This window comes from Crinia signifera, chromosome 4, assembly GCF_055691185.1.
Source record: "Crinia signifera chromosome 4, ASM5569118v1, whole genome shotgun sequence".
NCBI classification, from domain to species: domain Eukaryota; kingdom Metazoa; phylum Chordata; class Amphibia; order Anura; family Myobatrachidae; genus Crinia; species Crinia signifera.
In genome coordinates, this window is record NC_139220.1 from 242,387,681 (window position 1) to 242,409,006 (window position 21,326).

At 42.9% G+C, this 21,326-nt stretch overlaps 1 protein-coding gene across 5 annotated transcripts in view; it reads right to left on the bottom strand.

The window, feature by feature from the left end:
- Positions 1–21,326, bottom strand: part of ARNT2 (aryl hydrocarbon receptor nuclear translocator 2) — an 85,938-nt gene that overhangs the window by 36,506 nt on the left and 28,106 nt on the right. For 4 of the 5 annotated variants that reach the window (XM_083184167.1, XM_083184164.1, XM_083184168.1 and 1 more), the window contains 5 exons: positions 17,485–17,698; positions 15,040–15,253; positions 758–860; positions 381–446; positions 197–291 (listed from right to left, as the gene is read on the bottom strand). In XM_083184167.1, the coding sequence (XP_083040293.1) occupies positions 197–291; positions 381–446; positions 758–860; positions 15,040–15,253; positions 17,485–17,698 (692 nt within the window). The remainder of the gene's footprint in view (positions 1–196; positions 292–380; positions 447–757; positions 861–15,039; positions 15,254–17,484; positions 17,699–21,326) is intronic. The other variant, XM_083184165.1, reaches the window with a different exon arrangement.

The following is a 21,326-nucleotide window of genomic DNA, read 5'->3' on the forward strand; positions in this document are numbered from 1 at the left end:
ATCACAGTAGAGAACCAATGCCATGTAAGTGGGAATTTCAGAACACCGATACTGTTACTTTGAGTAAGTGGGGCAAAAATGATAAAAACAAAAAATTGGCTTGTCTCTGGGATCACTAACGTCCATACTCCCGGATTCCACATCTGTGTCATGTCCCAGCTGGACGGACATGACTCTTTGTTCTAACTTCACACACCTTTCTTACCTGCTGGAGGCCATGCCTTAATGTATCCGGTACAGTGAACTACAGAATACTGTGCCTCTCCTTCTTTCACTGGTCCAAGGCCATTCCTAAAAGAGACAGTAGAATGTTTTGTGCCAAGATCAGTGTAACTGCTATGAAAAACAGCATAGAGAATAACTAAAAGTGGAAACCTTACCTGTATCTCTTTCGCATTGTGCTAATTCTGTTAAGAGGTAGGTGATCCAGTTGGGCATTACCACACCTATAGTAAAACACACTGGCTCATTTAGCATACTCAGAGCAGACAGAACAATATGGTCTTGGAGGCATCATGTCGTTTGGCTATATATATATATATATATATATATATATATATATATATATATATATATTAGTATTGCAAAAAAAAAACATTCACTGTCTGTATGCTGCCTACATGTCCAATACTCATAATAACCGACACTAATGAGGAAACACAGCATGTTAATTTGGAGTCACACAGCATGTTAATTTGGAGTCACACAGCATGTTAAATGATAGATACTGTTCGTGTACTGTATATTTTGACATTACCTCATCCTGCAAATGAAAGAACGCCGGGATCCCATACACATTCTCATAGATGACTGCTGGCCCTCTTTTTTCACTGTACCGGTCTTCAAGTCCAAAATCCGTCCTAAATACAGAAAAATACAGAAATTGAATTATTTTTCTCTTTCTCAGTTCCTTATTTAATTAACATTTTCAATATGTTGACTATAAAAGGAGAGTCCTATTTCTGTTACTTGTTACACTGGGAAAATGAGAGTTTGGAACCTCTTTTATTGTTACTATAATGTAGGGGTCCTGCTTGTTAATTTGGTGTTTACACTGAGCACTGTGACATTGGGGGTCATTCTGGGATGTCGCCCTGCGGATACACCGCCCCCGCCGCCGCTGATGATAGTAGACCATCTAAGGATTTCGCCTGCCTTCGCAAATATAAGTCAGTTGAGACTGACTTCAGCTGCCCACACCCGGCAGGCTGCAGCCCGCCTGTGTACCCATGTGAATGCCCAGCGTTTTCATGGGGATACGTTGGGTGTTCCCATGGCCCAGTGCCGCCATCTTCGGGCACGGTGCCTCGATACGCTTGGCACACTACTTTATTTTCCCAGCATGCCCTAGTGGATGGTAGGGCATGAATACTGCTTGTCGACACATGTCGGATCAAAGTGAAAAACCCGATGTTGACCGTTTCACTGTTGACCTTCCCCATGTTGACCTAATGACCCAGGTCGACCTTCATGCATGTCGACCTAGTGGTGTCGACCTAATACTTGTTGACCTAGTTGTTGTAGACCTAGTGACCGTATCCCAGCCGAAGTGGAGAGAAATCATTTGATCTTCGGCGAACAGAGAGGAGCCGCTGGAACCTGGAAGGGTGAGTATGTGAAGTGAGGGTTTGGTTGTGTATATTAAAGTTTTACTGTACTATGTGTGTGTGTCTTTTTTTCTACATTGTTCTCACAGTAGAACTACAAGAACCAGTGAGACGATTAATGCACCACATGCTGGGACTTGTGGTTCGCCAAGTCCCAGCATGCGGGGGAGGCCGCAGTTTGACTGTGACAACCAATGTAATTTTACACCCACCAGCCTGCCACCCACAGCCCAGGAAGGGTGAAGCATGGGGGGGACACACCCCTTTATTGGGGGGTATCAATCCCCCAGGTACCCCGTCCAGGACTGACCAGCCATGGTAATCAATTCGGCCAGGGGACCTTGCCTAAAAAGCGTGCCCAGCTGTCGCATGACACTACTGGATGTTGGAGCCTGGTGCTGGTTCAAAAATACGGGGGACCCCCAGTCTTTTTGTCCCCCTGTATTTTTGGAACCAGGACCAGTCCAAGAGCCCACAGCTGGTTTCTTAAATACAGAGGATCCCCACGATTTTCCCCCTGTATTTGGGGAACCAGAACCAGCTCAATAAGCCCAGGGCTGAATGTGCTAGGGAGGGAGGGAAGCCACGACATTTCTTTTTACATTTCACTTTAATCTGCACACTCCCGTTACAAAAAAATCGCACATTCGCATTACAAAAACTGCACTTTTTCGTTACTAAAAATCGCTATACATCACATGCGAATTTGAACTTTGTTTAAAAAAGCGCACCCTGTTACATTCGTGATTTTTGGCCGAAAATTGCAAATGTGACTTAAGCAATATGGTGAGATTTTTTAGACACCTAAAAAAAAAATCGCACCCTATTTCATCTTGTCCATGATGTTTTAGAGGTTGATGGGCTTATAAAAACTGCTATGGGGCCCACAAAGTTCAAGTTGCGCCCTGCACTTAGATGATTGGATGCAGCATACTCGGGCATGTAGTGGGCGTCTTTCTGGAACAGCATCGCCTCCTGCTGCTTATACATATTATCACATCACAAAGACTCAGCAGTTACCATGATAGTTTGAATCAGTCCACAAGTGCTGAAGTTATTTAAATTCTATTTCATGCTGCTGGCAAGATATGAAGAGCGGGGAATGAAGAACATATTAAAAGGCATTCCGATTCCGCGGGCAAGTGCAGAATGTTTAGCCAAAAGAACAGATTGCACAGGTGGCATCATTTATTATTCGCAATCCTGACAGTAGGAGCATAACAAAAAGAACATTTATGTATGATCCTGCACATAAAAACTAATACAAATTCCTAAGCATGAAAAAGTATTGCCCATGATAAGCAGCCTTCGTGTTATACTTTAAACTGTGTTTATGTTCATCCCTTTAAGGACACCTTGGACCATTAGACTGGTGTTACTGGCATAACGCTACACAAAGGGGTACATTTACTAAGATGGGAGTTCTATTGAAGATGGGATGTTGCTATAGGCAACCAATCAGATTATATTGATTATCTTCTAGAAGGTGCTAAATAAATAAAAGCTGATGCTATGGGCAACATCTTATTTTCAATAGAACTCCCATCTTAGCTAATTTACCCCAAAATGTTTACTGTAATGAGTTGCTTTTTCATATTAGTGTTCTATGGGCTCAATTCGCCATGAGTTGTAGTTTCGTGAATGATCAGAAAAACTACAACTCCCGGTGCCAGGAAGTGGAGGCCAGGGCTACTCTGCAAGCCGAGTCCCTCCCCGCTATGCAATCGCATCTTTATCATGCAAACTCTTCGCTATCGGACAGTGGGACGTCATCTTTTGGGTCACAGCTGTTTCATGTGACATCATGAAGACGCCGCGGCAAACCTCGCAAATGGACACGCCCGCGTTGTCCGGACTGTGCTCCCGCATCCCCATCTCTGCCCTTTAGCAACAAATCCCCAAATAGAGATTTTTGCTAATCTAAAGTTTGAAGCTGAATTAGGCCCTATGTTCTGTTCTAATGGTTTTAAATGTCATTTTCTAAAATTCAGTTGTTTCTTTTGCTGGAAATTAATAAAACCATTTTTAAATAATAGTAGATTTTGGTTCTAATGTATTCTTCAAACCCCACTGACAGCATAATCAATCTGTTCATTCATTTAATTAGTTACAATTTTGGTGCAGTACCTTCAAATCACTGTGCATAACGGTATGTTAAATACTGTATACTATACAAATAAAGGATAATTGTACTAACAATGATGCCACAAAATAAGCTAGGTGGAGTTAGGGGGGGTATTCAATCACCGGCGACCATTTCCTGAGGTGGAGATGGCCGCTAGGCCCTATTCAATGCTGTCTTCCCCAACAGCATTGTACAGGGGAGCTCGGCAGAATGAGCCCAACTTCACAAGCAGTCGGGCTCATTCTGCCGAGAATGGCCAGGAAGTGACGAGCTGCCGGCTGCAGCTTGCCTCTTCCCAGCCGCAACTCGCGTCCACACCCCCTTCTCGCTCTACTGCAGGCGGGAAATTGAATCCAGCCTGCGTGTTCTCGGACGAGCAGACCGAGAATGGGACAGGGTCACGGCTGTCGAGCAAGCTCGACAGCCGTACCCCCAGATTGAATACCCCCTAAGCCAGTGGTGGCCATCCTGTGGCTCTTGAGCCTCATGCGGCTCTCCCCCTTGTAAAGTGTGGCTCCTGCTCCCACTGCTGCCCGCCGCCCACCATCTGTCCCAGTCCCCCCTGCTGCCGGTTCTCTGAATCCGTTCTCCTTCTGAGGGGAGGAGAGAGCGCATCACGCATCTCTCCTACCCCTTACTGTGCATCCTTGTGACTGGGCCGTCCGCCAAGCAGAGCTCGTGGGCCAGCAGCCAATCAGGAGCCGGCCAGTGAGCTTTGATTGGTGGGTGGCCCAGTCACAGGGAAATGAGGGGGAAGGAGACGCGCGGTGTGCTGTGCTCTCCTCCCATCTGTGACATGACAGGAGGACTGCAAGGGGACACCAGACTGTCCTCTCCCCACCTGGCAGCAGCAGCAACAACAGTGAGTGCTGCTGCTGGTAAATTTGCACTGTGGGGGCATAGCAGTTTGTGGCACTGTGGGGGCATAGCAGTTTGTGGCACTGTGGGGGCATAGCAATTTGTGGCACTGTGGGGGCATACCAGCTTTTTGGCACTGTGGGGGCATACCCGGTACTGTGTGGTGCATACCTGGCACCGTGGGGGGCATATGTGTATCTGGCACTATTGGGGGCATATGTATATATGGCACTGCACTATTGGAGGTATATTTGTATCACACCCACCCAAGGGGTCAAAATAGACTACGCCCCTTTTTTTGGCGCATGCGCCTTCGGCGCGTGCATGATGTCGGCTCTTTAGCTTGACTAACGATATTTTTCGGCTCTTTACCTCTGACCGGTTGGCCACCCCTGCCCTAAGCCATCATTTAGTGGAGCTTTTAACTAATAGTTAAAATACCTACATCCACACCCAAAATGAAAGATAGAGGGAAACATAGTATTGTAGGATAGTGCAAAATGCATTTCTGCCATCTTGTACAATCATATGTGCATACACATACCAGTGTTTGGCAATGCCTGAAACCACGAGCTGCAACTATGTTTTTGGGGACTGCTTGTTTCATTTCCTGCCTATTACCATTATAGGTTCAGTGACACAATGAACAAGTTGCACAAGTACAAAATAGTACAGACAAGACCATAACCTAGACATATACATAATGACAGCATTTACACTACAGAATTGCCTACAGATTGACCAGTCCAGGGCACAGTGTTCCAACTCTGCCATTACAGTCCATGTTTTAGGGCTATCCATACAGGTGACAGGTACAGTAACATACAGGTACCAACATATAGGAACAGGTACATACATATAGTCAGGGCTATTTTTCAGTAGGCTCCAGCAGGAACTGAGGTCCTTATTCTAGTTCACTCTTTCTGACAAAATATTTCTTAGATGGACAAAACCATGTGCACTGCAGGTGAGGCAGGTGTAAAACCCAACCCAAATCTAATTATTTCTGCACAAGTAACACCTGCCTCACCTGCAGTGCACATGGTTTTATCCATCTAAGAAATATTTTGTCAGAAAGCGTGAACAAGAATAAGGGCCTCAGTTCCTGCTGGAGCCTGCTGAAAAATAGCCCTGCATATAGTACATACATACATATAGGTACAGGTACAGACATACATAAATACAGGCACAGGTGACTTAATTAGTACCTCAAGTAATCAATTTGATGAACCATCTGGACTCAAGCATGGATATCCTTAAACCTGGACTGCAATGACGGAATAGGGAAACACTAGTCTATGTTATACGTTGGCACTTGGAGGGAGAGTGAGTAGAAATGGGGAAATATACAATACCTCCTTAACTGCCCGCACTGGACTGCATTTGATGCATACAATGTATTGCATGCGGAGCGACAACACAGGAAAATAATGGTGGCAGCAGAAATAAGGATATACTGAAGAGGGGTAAGATAAAAGATTGGGAGGTTAGAGAGGAGCAGATTGCAGCAATCTAAGCAGAAGATGATTAAGATTGTGAATTTAGCTTTTTGTGGCCCCCATGATGAGAAATGGCCTGATACTGGGTGGAAATGGAACGACTGGACTCAATGTGGATGTTGAAAGACAGTGCAGAGCCTAGGATGACAGGGAACTTTGGGAACAAGGAAGATATACAGTAGGTGATGGTACCTTGGAGAGGGAATCTCTATTTCCTGAATGCAATCACTATAGGAATACTCCATTTTAGCCTACTACCATTATGAAAGCACTCAATGCATTCAGGGCCAATTCTAGTTCACTCTTTCTGACAAAATCCTTCTTAGATGGACAAAACCATGTGCACTGCAGGTGGGGCAGATGTTACTTGTGCAGAGAGAATTAGATTTGGGTGGGGATTTACTTCAAAGTGACATCTATATTGCAGTGCAAAAATAATGCAGCCAGTATTTACCCTGCACAGAAACAAAATAACTCACACAAATCTAATTTTCTCTGCACATTTTGCATCTGCCCCCCCCCCCCTGCAGTGCACATGGTTTTGTCCATCTAAGATGGATTTTGTCAGAAAGAGTGAACTAGAATAAGGCCCTCAGTGTCTGCCTATTACCACAATAGCAGCATGCTCCTCAATAGTTACCAGCCTACTCTTCTACCTCTTCTCCATTCCTTGCCTTCTAGCTATTACCTTCATAAAAATATAGGTTTGCAATCGGTAATATCACTTATTGTTATTAATAGGTTTGCAGGGCAGGTTGCAATAAAAAAATGTTTAAGACTACATCTAATCCGCAAGGAACTGGAACTCCCATTTACAAATAGAGAATTTAGTGGACATTAGTGGACAAATAAATGCTAATTATAATAAGGGTACATATGTAATTGGAGTGAAGATTTAATTGTCATAAATATACTTGACTATTTATAAAAATATCTATCACACAAAAGTTACTGGATGCTCTTCACATTTTCTGACATACAATAAATCTGCTCTCGTTGATCTCTATGCCATTACTTGGATTCAGGTCTTCTCTGCCAGATATAATATACGTAGTTTTGTGTCATCAGCTCCAGTATCTTTCATTAAAACTGTCATATTGAATAAATCACATCATTATCCATTGACTACACTGCTAGACAGGATGGTCAGCAAAATACCATTGTTCCGGTCCACCCTTTCCTTTTGTGTCACTGCCTGAGGTATGTGCTTCTGGGAAGTTTTCAACTAACATTCAAAAATGGGATTCTGTTTTGTGGCATACGATATTTCAATCAGATTCAAAGGGGAAAAATGTTTAATGGAGGTCACAGAGCATTTTCTTCTCGCCATGATCTCAGTGAAGGTGAGAAACAAACGTTGCCCTGTTCTGTAAATTTTAAAGCTTTGGCCAAGGTTGTCCATTGACTATCAACTGTCCATAGCTGCTAGTAAATGTGTTGTTCATTAATGGCATAGTCCCAAAATGGTTCACCACCATCGATGGTACAGAGGCCTTTTTTTCTATATCGTGCCAGGGCACAGAACTTATCCCCCAGAGCGACTCACTAAGCCCCACACCCACATCTGATTGGCCTGCAATTTGGAGAATAATAGAGCAGGGATGACCACATGCGCAAAGTACCAAAAATAGATACTTTGTCCATCAGGACGCAGATGCTTTTGGATCTAAATCAGCCCCAATACTGTGCTGGAAGTTGGAGTTTCCAAGTTAAAGCCTCTATGCTCAATGGCACACAGACTGATGTTAATGGTTTATTGCTCTTAAGGTCCATGCACACTGGGCGATTATGCCCAGTGATGATCACTATCATAACTGGGGGTAAAGCCACTCCGTGCACACACACTGAGCGGCTTTCCCCCTGCCCGGCACCATCAGCGGGGGAGAACGGCTTTCCATAGCACAGTGCAGATGAACGGCTTTCCTGATGATGATGATGCGGGGGCGCACATCTCTGCTCATCACCGGGCCGTACACACTGGGCAACTTTCATGCTGAAAGCCGCTCAAACAAGAAAACTGAGTGGCTTTCAATTCTCCCAGTGTGTATGGGCCTTTAGTGCTACGTAATATGGTTGTGGTATATAAATAAATAAATATGGGCAGATTATTCCAGTAAGTACAATAGGAACTTATTGGCCTCAGTACAATAGGAATTTATTGGCCTCAGTTTCTTGCAGAATCTGACAAATTCTCCAGCAGCCTGCCTCTTCATCAGCTACCGGTTTGAGGGCCTTACTATAAATAGGGGTGTTCAGTTTCCACCAGGAATGCTGGGAGTAGTATCCACATTCCTGCACTTGTTATAGTAGTAGACCACGTATTCGTTATAGAGTATTGCTCTGATTAAACGTTAATATAAATTATATCATGTACCGTGTCACTTTACAGCACATTCCTATCACTATTCATTCTGGCTGGTGCATAGACACATCTGACTTAATTTGGACTTTCAGTAGCTGAAGAACATATGAAATTTCAGCTACATGTTTTGTCACTTAATTACAAAGTAGTTATAAAACCAAGACTGGTGACATGTGGCTTGTGTGAGACCTTTCCAGATTTTTTCTGTTACGTGCGGTGCCGGCTAGGGGAACACATGTGTCTAACAGAGCCCAGCCACCTGTGGCAGATTATAGGAGTTCAGTGGACAGCCAATAACGGTTTATATTTCTCGGACCTGTCTCAGAATATAATTCTGCACAACACATCATTTGGCCCCTCAGAAGATATGTGTATACTGTACAAGGTATTGGACTTGTAAAATATTTAACTTGTCAGCAGCTCAAGTGTTGGCCCAGCCTGATAGCTACTGATATGTTTGGATGTATTTATCTTTCCTTAACTCATCCCTCACTCCTGGACTTGATTTTTTCTTCCTTTAAATACATGGCTTATACTAAGTTTAGGCAAAGTCCAACCCTCCAGCTGCAATGGAACTACACATCCCAGCATACCATGACAGTTTTAGAACTCCATAACAGCATAACAGGACAGGCCATGCTTGGATGTGTAGATGTGTAGAAAATCACTGGGCTAAAAATCTTTTCACCCGATTTAGTGATTTTCCCCGTGGGTGGACGACTGTCCATGGCAGGACGCTAAAACATCCCCTCGCATCTTGCCGCTAGAAGAAAACATAATTTGATGGGCGCTCACTATCGAATGATTTCTCCTGTCTTTGGTAATAAAAGTCAGTCTAAACTGACTTTATTACAGCCGCTGATTGCTGTAGTTGGGGAGGGTGGGTCAGCCGCCAGCCCCGAGCAGGCTCAGTTATGTAATGGAGAAAAGGGCTGCACTTCTGTTTGCCCACATATTCCCAATTAGCAGCCATCAGAACGGGATTTGCCTATCACACAGACCATAAATAGTTTGATTTAGTCCTGAACCACCAACCAGAGATACCCCAGTGCATGCCTCAAGGCACCAGAATGGGAACCACCGCACTACCGCATAAACGTCTGTTTCCACCAAATATTAACCTAGGCAGCTGATAGAACCCAATCTCTGTGTAACTATGTATCCAGTGCAGAAGTTAAAGTTTGAACCAAAAATACATTTTCCGTACTGTTATTATTTCTTTCGCTGATGTACGCAATAAATTAGGGCGGTATGTCAATCCGTCATTTTCAGCCACAATCAACTTATATTATTTAGAAACCTGATACCGCACTTAAACACTGCAGGCACAGCAAAACATGACAGATTTCCAAGAGCAAAACCAGAAGGCAGGGAGCGAAAGGTGGCTGTCCACAGTTCAATATCGAGCTCATCAATGCTCTGCAATTTCATGTACTATAAATCACACCACGGGTCTGGTTAACAAGGATGATGAACTCTAACAGCAATAGGACAGAAATAAAAATATGGGTTAACAGCTGTGATTAGCTAACGCTTTCGTTATTATGAGTCCCCCAAGATAAAACTAAAAACATTTGACTAACTGAAACTGTGTCATTACACAAGAAACACTTCAAATCTTAAACGTAAGCGAAAAGGAAAAAGCCAGATGACAGCACAGGAAAACAACAAGGAAATGAGCGGCCAGTGGGGCAGTGCAGGTGTTTGATTCTCTGCCAGAAATGAGCAGGACTTGAGAGGAAGAGTCTCGGGAACTGCCAAGACGCATGTCATTATTCCATGAGATGAGAGAGAAGGGAAAGGATTAATACGAGTGAACTGAGAAAGAGAAAAGAGGGTGTGAGGAGAGATGGAAATTTGCTAAACCAACTGACTAAAAAATAATATATCAAAACAAGAAAAAGGGTTAATAATGGTAAAAAAAAAATACAGCAGGCAGCTAACATCTAGAACTACAGACACCAAGAAGATTTAGGGAAACTAGACATCTATGTTAGACAGCTCCCACAATTAGAACATCAGAGTTCCGGGCAGCATAATGGCAATTACAATGGAAAGCCTTAAATTCACTGAGGAGGAAAGAAGATGAAAATCCTTGATTAAATTAAATGGAAGGATGGACAGCTAACAATAAGAATGAAACATAGATAGATCAAAGTGAAAAAGATAAATGTTGGAATAGATAAAAACAATTATACAAAAACAGGTGCATATAAAAACAAAGATATATATTAAAGGACTAAGATTAAAATAAGGAAGCGAAAAAGTCCTGCAGGTAGTAAGAGAGAGTTCAGAGGCAAGAGTCAGTCCAGGAGAGCAAAACGAAAAGCCTTTGCACTCAGGATATTGCTGGGACTTGCTGCTCAACTTGGATCCACAGACCAGGGTTGGATGTCAGCAGTCTGCAATATTGCTTTTTACCAGGGATATTCCCATCGACTGACCCAGGTTGTGTGTAGTGTGAATGGTGCAACCTGGGTTTTGAGACCCGGTTTGGGCTAAAAATACTTGACGGGTAGTTTTGGGTGCTTGCAGATTACTTTACTTATACCACGTTCACACTGCCAAGCAAATTACCGGGTCAAGCATGTTGACCTGGTAATTTGACTTTCAACACAGGTTTTCCTGGGTCTCCAACCCTGCTTTTTACCAGGGTTACAGAACTGGGTATGCCGACCCGGGTTGACTCGTTCCCAATGCAAATTAACCCTTACTTGGGCAATTTTGCTTTGCAGTTATAGAGGTGCTGAAGAGGTACACTGGAAAATCAGTGATACTGTGACTACTATAATGGGCAAATGTGTAGAAAGAAATTGTGTTGACACAAATTGAGCTGATCCCATGAAGTAGGTATAACCATTTAATACAAAATCAAGAGCAAGGGACATAAGTAGTCCAAACACCAACAATCACAATTGTACTGGTTTTCCCCCTATTTAATGATTCTCCAATAGATAAATATGCATTAATACATTACAGATATTTTACAGTGATTTGCAGATCATTTTCATTCAAAGATCAGATCTGCAAATCATAAAAGTGCCTATATTTAAACTTAAAGGGTTGTTGTATTATTAGTCTAGGATTGGTCTATTGTCTAAAGCAGGGATGGGGAACCTTCGGCCCTCCAGTTGTTGTTGACTACACACCCCAACCTGCCTGCAACAGTTTTAGCATGGCCAAATAGCAAAACTGTTGCAGGGAATGCTGGGATGTGTAGTTCGACAGCTGGAGGGCCGAAGGTTCCCCACCCATGGTTCTGCAAAATGGTTGATTGTTACTATACACTGCCAATATACAGCTCTGATTGGTCTGCAAAATCCAATAAATTGGACAACCTGTCACCAATTCCGATAATTTATCGGTCAGAATCGGTGAAACTACATTGCAGATTTTTATACAAAAACATCTACAGAACGCTGAGTTGGCCTTATTGCTTGGGCCCTTTCAGTGTATAGATCGAACTGGAAAGCAGTTCAAACATGACCTAGATATAATTATCACTCAAAAGTAATGATGTAGGGTATCTATACAAAGAGTAGGGAGAAGAGCTTATGGTTATATATAAGATCAGTTACTGAGATAGAAGTAATTATAGGAGAAGAAAGAGACGCCAGGCATATAAAGAGAAATACGACTGCACTGACAGGACATTCGGCTGATAAGGAATTTCGCCCTGCCCTTTTGGGAAAGTTGAGGAATTTTTCTGCAACAAGTTAAGAAAGAAAAATAAACGTTTGAAGGAACCTTCTTTTTCTATTTCAGCACTCGGAAATATTACAACTAAAATAAAACAAAGCCAGAGAAAAGTTGCTGAACTTTAAACATTTTTCAAGTACCATCAAATAGAGAGGCAAACAAGGCAGGGCAAATAAATATTTTACTCTAAAAGAGCAGCAGAACTAGATCCTGCAAAACATCTGCCATAACAAACTGCAGGAAGAAAGCGTGAAACCTTAAACCTAGACTGTTGTGAACTGTCAGGAACTCTCGTTGCCAGAGCCCTGCCGAGCACTGTGGGGCTTTTTGGAGCAAGCTGTGTGGAGACTATGCCGTAGAGCACACTCAGCCATACCCATAGATCAATGCTCTTGCCTATATACAGTATACATGCTGTTTAAAATGCCTACAGGTGCTTGGTCTTGTTCTTGTAGTCAACGTACGAAACACAGAACAGAAGCAAATATACTATTTCATAGACAGGATAACACTTTAAAATAGCTCTGCGACTATGAATAAACATCTTAAACATTGGGGAAAATTTGCTAAAGCTTCTAAAAATGAACAGAGGTGACGTTGCCCATAGCGACCAATAGGATTCTGTCTATCACTCTCTAGGAGGCAATAGAGAAATAATAGACAGAATTTGATTGGTTGCTATGGGCAAGCTTTATTCAATTTACCCTATAGTATCCGAGACAATACCTATATATCAAGCTAGTCATTTGTTCTACAAATTAGTATTTTAATCGGTTTGTCATCTCCACTGATTTGTAAAGGAAATATAACTGAATAAAGGGATACTTAAAAGGCAGAGTAATGCTGCCCATACACTTGTGAGATATTGCATGCAATCATTCGATTTCTACCACATCTGGCCGATAAATCAAATGATTGTATGCATTTTTAAGGGGACATTCGACACGATGCGCGGGCACGCTGGTCGAATGTCGGGTCTCAAGATCTTATGTGTTGCACATAATATTTATCGAATTGCAGGAGCAATCGCATGTGGTTTTTAACCACATGCGATGCTCGAATGCAGTCCGCAGGTGCGGGTGGAGATAATGCTTTTTCATTGGCGTGGAGATGGGGAGAAGGGACCGGAGGGATCGCTGGCGGCGTGGGAGACGGCGGGCAGAGGGCGGCCTTATGTAGTGCAAGAAGTATCGCTAGGGGCGGCGGGGGTCTGTCAGTGGTGGCGGCAAAAGTGTTTAAAACACTGGGCAGCCCTCTGATTGGCTGAGATATCTCAGCCAATCAGAGGGCTGCCTAGTGTTTAAAAATTCTGCTGCCACCACTTACAGACCCCCGCCGCCAGCGCTACTTCTTGCGCTACATAACTCTGCCCTCTGCCCACCCTCTTCCAGCACCCGATGTGCCATCTCAAGATGGCATGTGACATCGGGTGCTGCAAAGGGGGCACTTTAGCTCCACAAGATGCTATCGGGTTCGATGGACATCGAATCCGACCGCACAAGTGTATGGGCAGCATAACTGTTGCCTAGGGAGTATCTATCCAATGTCACTAATTACTGCAGAATAATGATCAAAAACAGAACCAGATTGAAGAATACAAATAAAACCTTTATTTCCCTACTCATCCTTATCAGCACATCATTGTGACTGTCCATTTTACACTATCATATTCTATCTGAAATGAAGCATTATGGAGATAAACTGGAGATAAAGTGGAAAAAGATAACGCACCAGCCAAATCAGCAGTGTTTCAAATATGACAGTTGGGAGTTGATTGGCTGGTGCATTATCTCCACTTTATCTCTTTGCCAGGTTTAATATATCTGCCCTAATGTTACAATGCAAATAAATCAGACTACCACGGTTCCACGTCAACTCATCATCTGACGCAATGGGGTCAATTGAAGGAAATACAAGTTTGCAAAACTGAATTTGCATCATAAAACTCACATGCAGCATGCACACTCGAAAAATGCCAGATCCAATTAAAAATGGCAAATTGTCTACAAGAAGCAACTTGGGAGAGGTGGCTGAAAGAGTGTGGAAATCATATTGCATCCCAAAAGAGAGAGAGAGAGAGCAGGACCAGATACAAGAATGTTGGTGCACAAGGGCCTCGGCGTACAGATGGGCCCTCACCGCATCGCATGTACCTATTTTTTAAATACCCTCCGGAGCAGCGACCATTTTCCCAGAGAGTTACGCATGCACTCTAGACTCTGGGTCTGCCCTAGGGTCTCCTACTGGCCAAAGTCTATTGTTCTGTCAGTTAGGGCCTTATTTTGGTTCATTCTATCTAACAAAATCCTTCTTAGATGGGCAAAACCATGTGCACTGCAGGGGGGCAGATGTAACATGTGCAGAGAGAATTAGATTTGGGTGAGTAATTTTGTTTCTGTGCAGGGAAAATACTGGCTGCTTTATTTTTACACTGCAATATAGATCTCACTTTGAAGTAAAACCCCACCCAAATTTAATTCTCTCTGCACATGTTACATCTGACCCACCTGCAGTGCACATGGTTTTGCCCATCTAAGAAGGATTTTGTCAGAAAGAATGAACCAAAATAAGGCCCTTAGAGAGGAGGGGGCCTGGCAGAGACTGCACATGAGCCTTCTCCTCTCTTGATGCACCTCTGATTATAACATTACATCTCTTTTCTTCCAATGGAAATGGCTGACCTACACAGACCAGGGGTAAAATAATGCCTTTTATTACTTCGATGATATCTCCCACAAACATTTATCAGTAGGGAATTCAATATATGTCAAGTAGTCTTGCCTCACAATTGAGAGCTTCCATATCCCTTATGAGATGCCATCACTTACATTTCAACAATTATTTTGATATAAGAATAGGTCATGCATACGTTCTACCACTAGGACATACCTGTCATGGAATTCTCTGAAGTGCATAACTGCTCTCTGAGCTTCTCGATGTCATCCGGGTGTGTCTGCTCATATAGCGTGCTCCCAAACCATTCTGATTGAGACTGGTTTAATACAGGAGTGACCGAATCTGAGACATAGATCACTCGCCCAGTCTCTGCTGCCACCACAAACAGAAATCCATCTGCAGCCTCCAGTATAAGATGCTTCAGCTCCTGACCGGAGGAAAACAAGGCGAGTAAGAGTCATAGTAATGTTTCTTCATTTGTATCAAGAATTTAGTTGTTCTATTACTGTAAATGAAAATCGCAAATAAAACGTTCTACATAAAAAAAATACTAATCAAATGTATTCACAATGTAGAGATTCTACAGTGTAAATGCATCAAGCAGATATTGTCATGTTCCCTGTATTTATATCAGGTTATAAGGTTACAATTTATGGTCCGTGTACTAGATAGCAGTATGAATTATGCTGGGAACACACCAGGACGACTAGGGCCCGATCCCCTCAATCTAGATCCAATTCCGACCAATTGGATGTCGATTTTGTGGTGATTGGGCCCTTTTCTGACCTGCTGTGGACCGATACCGATCCGATGCGCGGTCCAGCGGGTCGGTCGGTCGTTATTGAGATCCTACCTGCTGCAGGTAGGATCTGAATGACGACCATACAGCCGGGTGCGGGTCGCCATCGGATCGGACCCGCTCCTGATGCACATCATGAGCGGGTCGTGCCCCCCCGCGTCACCGTGAGCGGGTCAGACGAGACACTGACGACCCGCTCACGATGTGCATCGTGAGCGGGTCGTCCTGGTGTGTACCCTACATAACAAAAGAAGGCCAAAAAACAGGAGCAGTAAGATAAAAAAGAAATAAAACTAAAGGTGTGTACACACGTACAGATTTTCTGTCTGATCTATCTGGTGGGAACAAAAACCTGGAAAATCATGGGAGCATATGACAATCAAAAAATTGTTCCCAAACACTTGAAAACAGACAGTGATCAGTCAGACAAATGGTTTGATCGTTCTGATATAACAAATTTATCAAAGCATTTTTTTTTCTGTTTTCCTGCATTTGGGTGGAAATTTTTGATTGTCATATGCTCCCATACATTTCCAGGTTTTTGTTCCCACCAGATAGATCAGACAGAAAAATCTGTACGTGTGTACGCACCTTTAGCGTATTTATCAGACGAGAAGCATTGGCGTTGTTAAATTCAGGGAAAAAATGCTAAATGTTTATGGTTTTGCAGGATTTCCCGAATTCGGTCCTCAATGCACTCTAACTGTCCAGGTTTTAAGGATATCTATGCTCGAGTACAGATAAATAAATCTATCTAAGATACTAATTAAATCACCTGTGCTTAAGAATGGATATCTTTAAAGCCTCGACTGTTAGGGTGCCTTGAGGACTGATTACTGGAAATCATGGGTGTTGCGTTATATAAAATGTCCTAAGAGATCATTTAAGACATGGGTCTTCAAACTGCGGCCCTCCAGATGTTGTGAAACTACAAATCCCAGCATCCCTTGCCACAGTTTTGCTATAAGGGAGTGTTAAAACTGTGGCAAGGCATGCTGGGATTTGTAGTTTCACAACATCTGGAGGACCACAGTTTGAAGACCCATGATTTAAGACAAGGATTTTGGCTACAATAATGGTAAAATCGCACTGTGCGGTACACTGCCATAATGCTTCCTAACTGTGCACATTTATCAATGATAAAATATGTTTATCTCAGTTTAAAGGAAATGTTTTAATTATACGTGTACAACTCTCCACCACGGGTATGGGTCATTAGGTCTACAAGAGAATGGTTCACAAGCATTGGGTCGACACCATTAGGTCGACATGCAGAAATGTCGACATGGGTCTAGGTTGACCGGTCATTAGGTCGACACAAGCATTAGGTCGACATGAGCAAGGTCAACAGTCAAAAGGTTGACATGGGGTTTTTCACAGTTTTTTACCCGAATTACGACATAGTCGACATGGACACTGAATCATAGCACCGTAGCTGAATCGTAGCTCGCATGGCTCGCCACACTATTTTTTCTCCCACACGCCCTAGTAGATGGTAGGGCATTAAATACCACCTGTCGGCACATGTCGGCTCAAAAAAACAGTGAAAAACCCCATGTCGACCTTTTGACTGTCGACCTTGCCCATGTTGAAATAATGCTTCTGTCGACCCAATGCTTCTGTCGACCTGTACCCATGTCGACCTTTCTGTTTGTCGACCTAATGGTGTCGACCCAATGCTTGCTGACCTAATGACCGTATCCCCTCCACCACCATTCTGTGTATCTACATCATGTTTTCTAACTGGCATCTCTCTCTTCCTCTACACTTCCAGAGTCCCAGTTATTATTAACTCTACACAATGGCCTTTGCGTATGGTGTGCACATAGTTCTAATAGCTTTCAGAGCAGCAGCAGCACCTGTTCTGTTAAGAAGGAGGGTTTATAAGCTCCGTCCGTAGATTTATTTCCTGTCCCTCTCATGGATTTCATGTGGGACACAGCCATGCGCAGGATGGTGAGCTTGTCAGGTTTGCGTGCGAGGGCACTGCAGGTGGGAACCATGTCGGACAGCTCTGTGATGTATTGTGTCATCTTATTCCTCCGACGTCTTTCAATTTCACTGTGATTCTCTCTGAAAGCAGAATCAGAGCAGGAGAAAAAAACGGAAGAGTATAAGAATCAGCACCAAGCAGAGCCGTCCAGGGACACGGTCCCCGCAACCCAACGAACACACGTGTGAGAGGCTGTAGATGATGTGTGCACACAAGAGTCTTTGTCAGTGTCTGTTCAGCTTCCAAATTACTTTTTCCATACTTTTTCAATGGCATCGGGTCTTGTTAATGGTTTGGTTCTCCATTTGCTTGGTCAACGTCTGATTAGCTTTTTTCCTTTAAGGATTTGTTTCAAATGGTAGGTATTGAAATAATAATAATAATTTTTCCAGATCACGGAGTCACCAAGACCAAATAAATAAAACCAAAAACAACTTAACAACTTATAATTTCTTATTCAGTGGAATAACGGATGAACAGAATTTTGGTTTGTCAGCTGAAAAAACACTGGCGACTGCTTTTAACGTGTACAGTGCAACAGACATTCCTGAGTGCCATACATGCCAGCCAGATACATTGTATGTTAGTGTGCCCCATCAAACATAGTGTGACACACAAACACACATTCTGCTCAGTGTAGCGCACTCACGGAAACAATGATTCATAATACACTGAAAATGGTTCCCTAAAATACCGTGTAGCATAAAAAAAAGTCTGCATTTAATTTTCACTTCAGCCAACCTGGAACAAAACTGAAGCAAACGAACAAACCTCTCCTTTACCGATAGCTCAGCACGGCCCTGTACCATTTTAGGTGGGATGTTGTCTCGACCAAATAAGAGAGAAAGATGCAGCACTTTGACAAGCAACTAACTGGGTTCTTCATGAATAGGAATTACAATCTTAATGACAACACAAAAAGAGACATCATACAGAGATGTAAGATAAAGAAAACATTTTTTTCATCGAATTGCGAAGGATATAAAAAAAACACACACAATCTGTTGTTGGATGCCAAGATCTATCTTTTATCTAGAGTCCTAGAAACATTGCTATAGCAATCACGCGTAGCTTTTTCATTATCTGGGACATGCATGTTGTTTGATTTACTTTACTTTGTTTGCATATTGTGCAACAGGTTTTCTTTTTATTTTCTTGTATCGCAGTAGGGGAGATACAGCAAATGTTTAGTTTTGAAAAGTTTTGATTAAAGAAATATTTATATTGGTGCACACAAGCGCTCTTGCTGACACTGTCCGTACGAGCCAGCAGGTGAGTGCCTGTACAAATGTGTCCTCTTCAGACACTGCGCTGTCCTGGACTGCATTTAGACCTGAGCCATGGGAATGACTGAAGCCAAGAGGTGGTCTCTGTCTTGTGGGTGAAGGGTGGTATGGTGCAATGTGTTGGAGAGACAGCAGTGTATGCACAGCTGGAGGACTTCAACTCTATCAGTGCCGACAATCAGCCATCTTACTTTCCACCTTAAAGGAGAAGGTACTGTATGACATAGAGCAGTGGTTCTCAAACTCGGTCCTTGGAACCCTGCACAGTTCACGTTTTCCAGGTCACACGACAGGTGCACTCATTACTCACTGACACATTTTAAAAAATCCACAGGTGGAGCACTTGATTCTGTGAGGAGACCGCAAAACATGCACTGTGTGGGGTCCTGAGGACCGACTTTGAGAACCTGTGTCAGAGTATAATATACCAATTGGTGAACCTGTGCATGTGATTACCTTTTTAAATGAAAGGAATATACAAAAACATTTTTCTGTAATGAAGGTCTTCCATCTATTGCCCCAGGAACAGTTATATATACTTTTCTTTTTCACTGGCTTGGCCCAATGGAAGTGGTGCGTGGGATTAAAACTTTGCATATGCTCATGAAAAAGGATGAATTAAGGGTGATTATAAATGGGGTTAATGTACCAGTTTACATGCACCTGGGCGTGCATATGTTTATGTGTACATTTTTCTGTATCTTTGACTTGTGTCTTCTACATCTGGAGAGGCAGAACAGGGGATGACAGAGGTGGTTAAGCATAAGTGGACTACAGTAACGACACGTTCAAATAAATGCCACACAATTAGATGGCAGATGCCCCTTTTAGGTGATGTCATCACCTACAAAGTTGAAGATTGACAGTAACACTCTTTAGATTGTTATTGTTGGATGATTGTATATTAAACGCCCTCCCCGGCTTACCCAACCCCCATTGATTGTATTTAATTCATTAACATCACAGCTATATTAGATCATCTGCATTTGGAACGCTGCAGGAAAGAAGATTCCGTTTTGAGTTCAAGACAAAACAGCAGATGCTTGTATTTAATTATATTTTATACTGAAAATTCAGCTTTTGTGAAGACTATATTCTCTCATGTACAGTATGACCCATACAGTACATTCTGTACAAATAGGGCCATGCAACTATAGTATTTTCTTCTTACACTGTCAGCCATTATTTCTACCCTACGATAGGCCTACGTGTACCCACTTGTACATGTGACATACCATATGTGCCCATCACTGCCGCTGTACTGGTGAGCATAACTTTAAATGCATTGGCTGCGCATATGCTGTAAAGGCTGTTTTTCTTACGTGTGTCTTTTCTGGATGTTCTGGCACATAATGTTGATTTTAAAATGAAATATTAAACTTTATGTCATGTTCCTCTTGCAGATCACCAGTAAGTAAGATGCTTTCCTGACAGCGGAATGCAGGGAGGGATATAAGAGTGGTAGGGCTGAAAAATATGAATGATGACAAGCAGAGCCGGCCTTAGGCATAGGCAAACTAGGCAATTGCCTAGGGCATTTGGAATGCCTAGGGGCATCAGCAGCTTCTGCTGATTAAAATGATATGCAGCATGCCTATATTCTGTGTGTGAGTGAGGCTGTATCTGCATATGAATTAGTGTAATCATGGAAATCACTGTAACATAGCATTCCGTATGCAGGTGGGTTGGTTATGCAATAGTGTTCGGCATATGTGTAAGGGGCATTATGTGTGTCATGTGTATAAGGGCATTAATAATGTGCGACATATGTGTAAGGGGCATTATGGGTGTCATTATGTGTATGAAGGGCATTAATAAAGGTTGGCATAATGTTTAAGGGTCATTATGTTTATAAGGACACTAATAATGTGTGTCATGTGTAAGGGGCATCACTGTGTGGTATTATAAGGGGTGCCGAGAGAAAGGGGTAGGGGGTACAAATTACCCAAAGGGCCCAGTGGGGGCTCCGGGCCCCCTCCCCTTAAGTGACAGCAGCAGCAGCTGCAGCTCTTCTCCTCTGCCCAGCACACACTGCTTTGTGCTGGGTTGCAGTGTGGCCATGGAGGTGCTTAAAATACAATATTTTCTCAGGATTTTTTTCTAAGGGTATAATGTGAATAATGTGAGGAGTAATGTATATAAGGTAAAGTGGTACTACTGTGTGATGTAACGTGAATAAGGGACACCATCGCATGATAAAATGTGAATAAAGTGGCACTACTGTGTGGCATAATTTGAATTGGGGGTACTATTGTGTGGCCATGCCCCTTTCCAGCAAGAACACACCCGTTTGGGCTGCTCACCGAATGTGTGCACTGTTTCTATTTCAAATATTGCGGGTAGGAGCACCAAAATGATGACTGCTATGATGAGTGTTGATGGTGCTGGGAAAGGGGAGCAGGGTCAGAGGCGGAACTAGTGG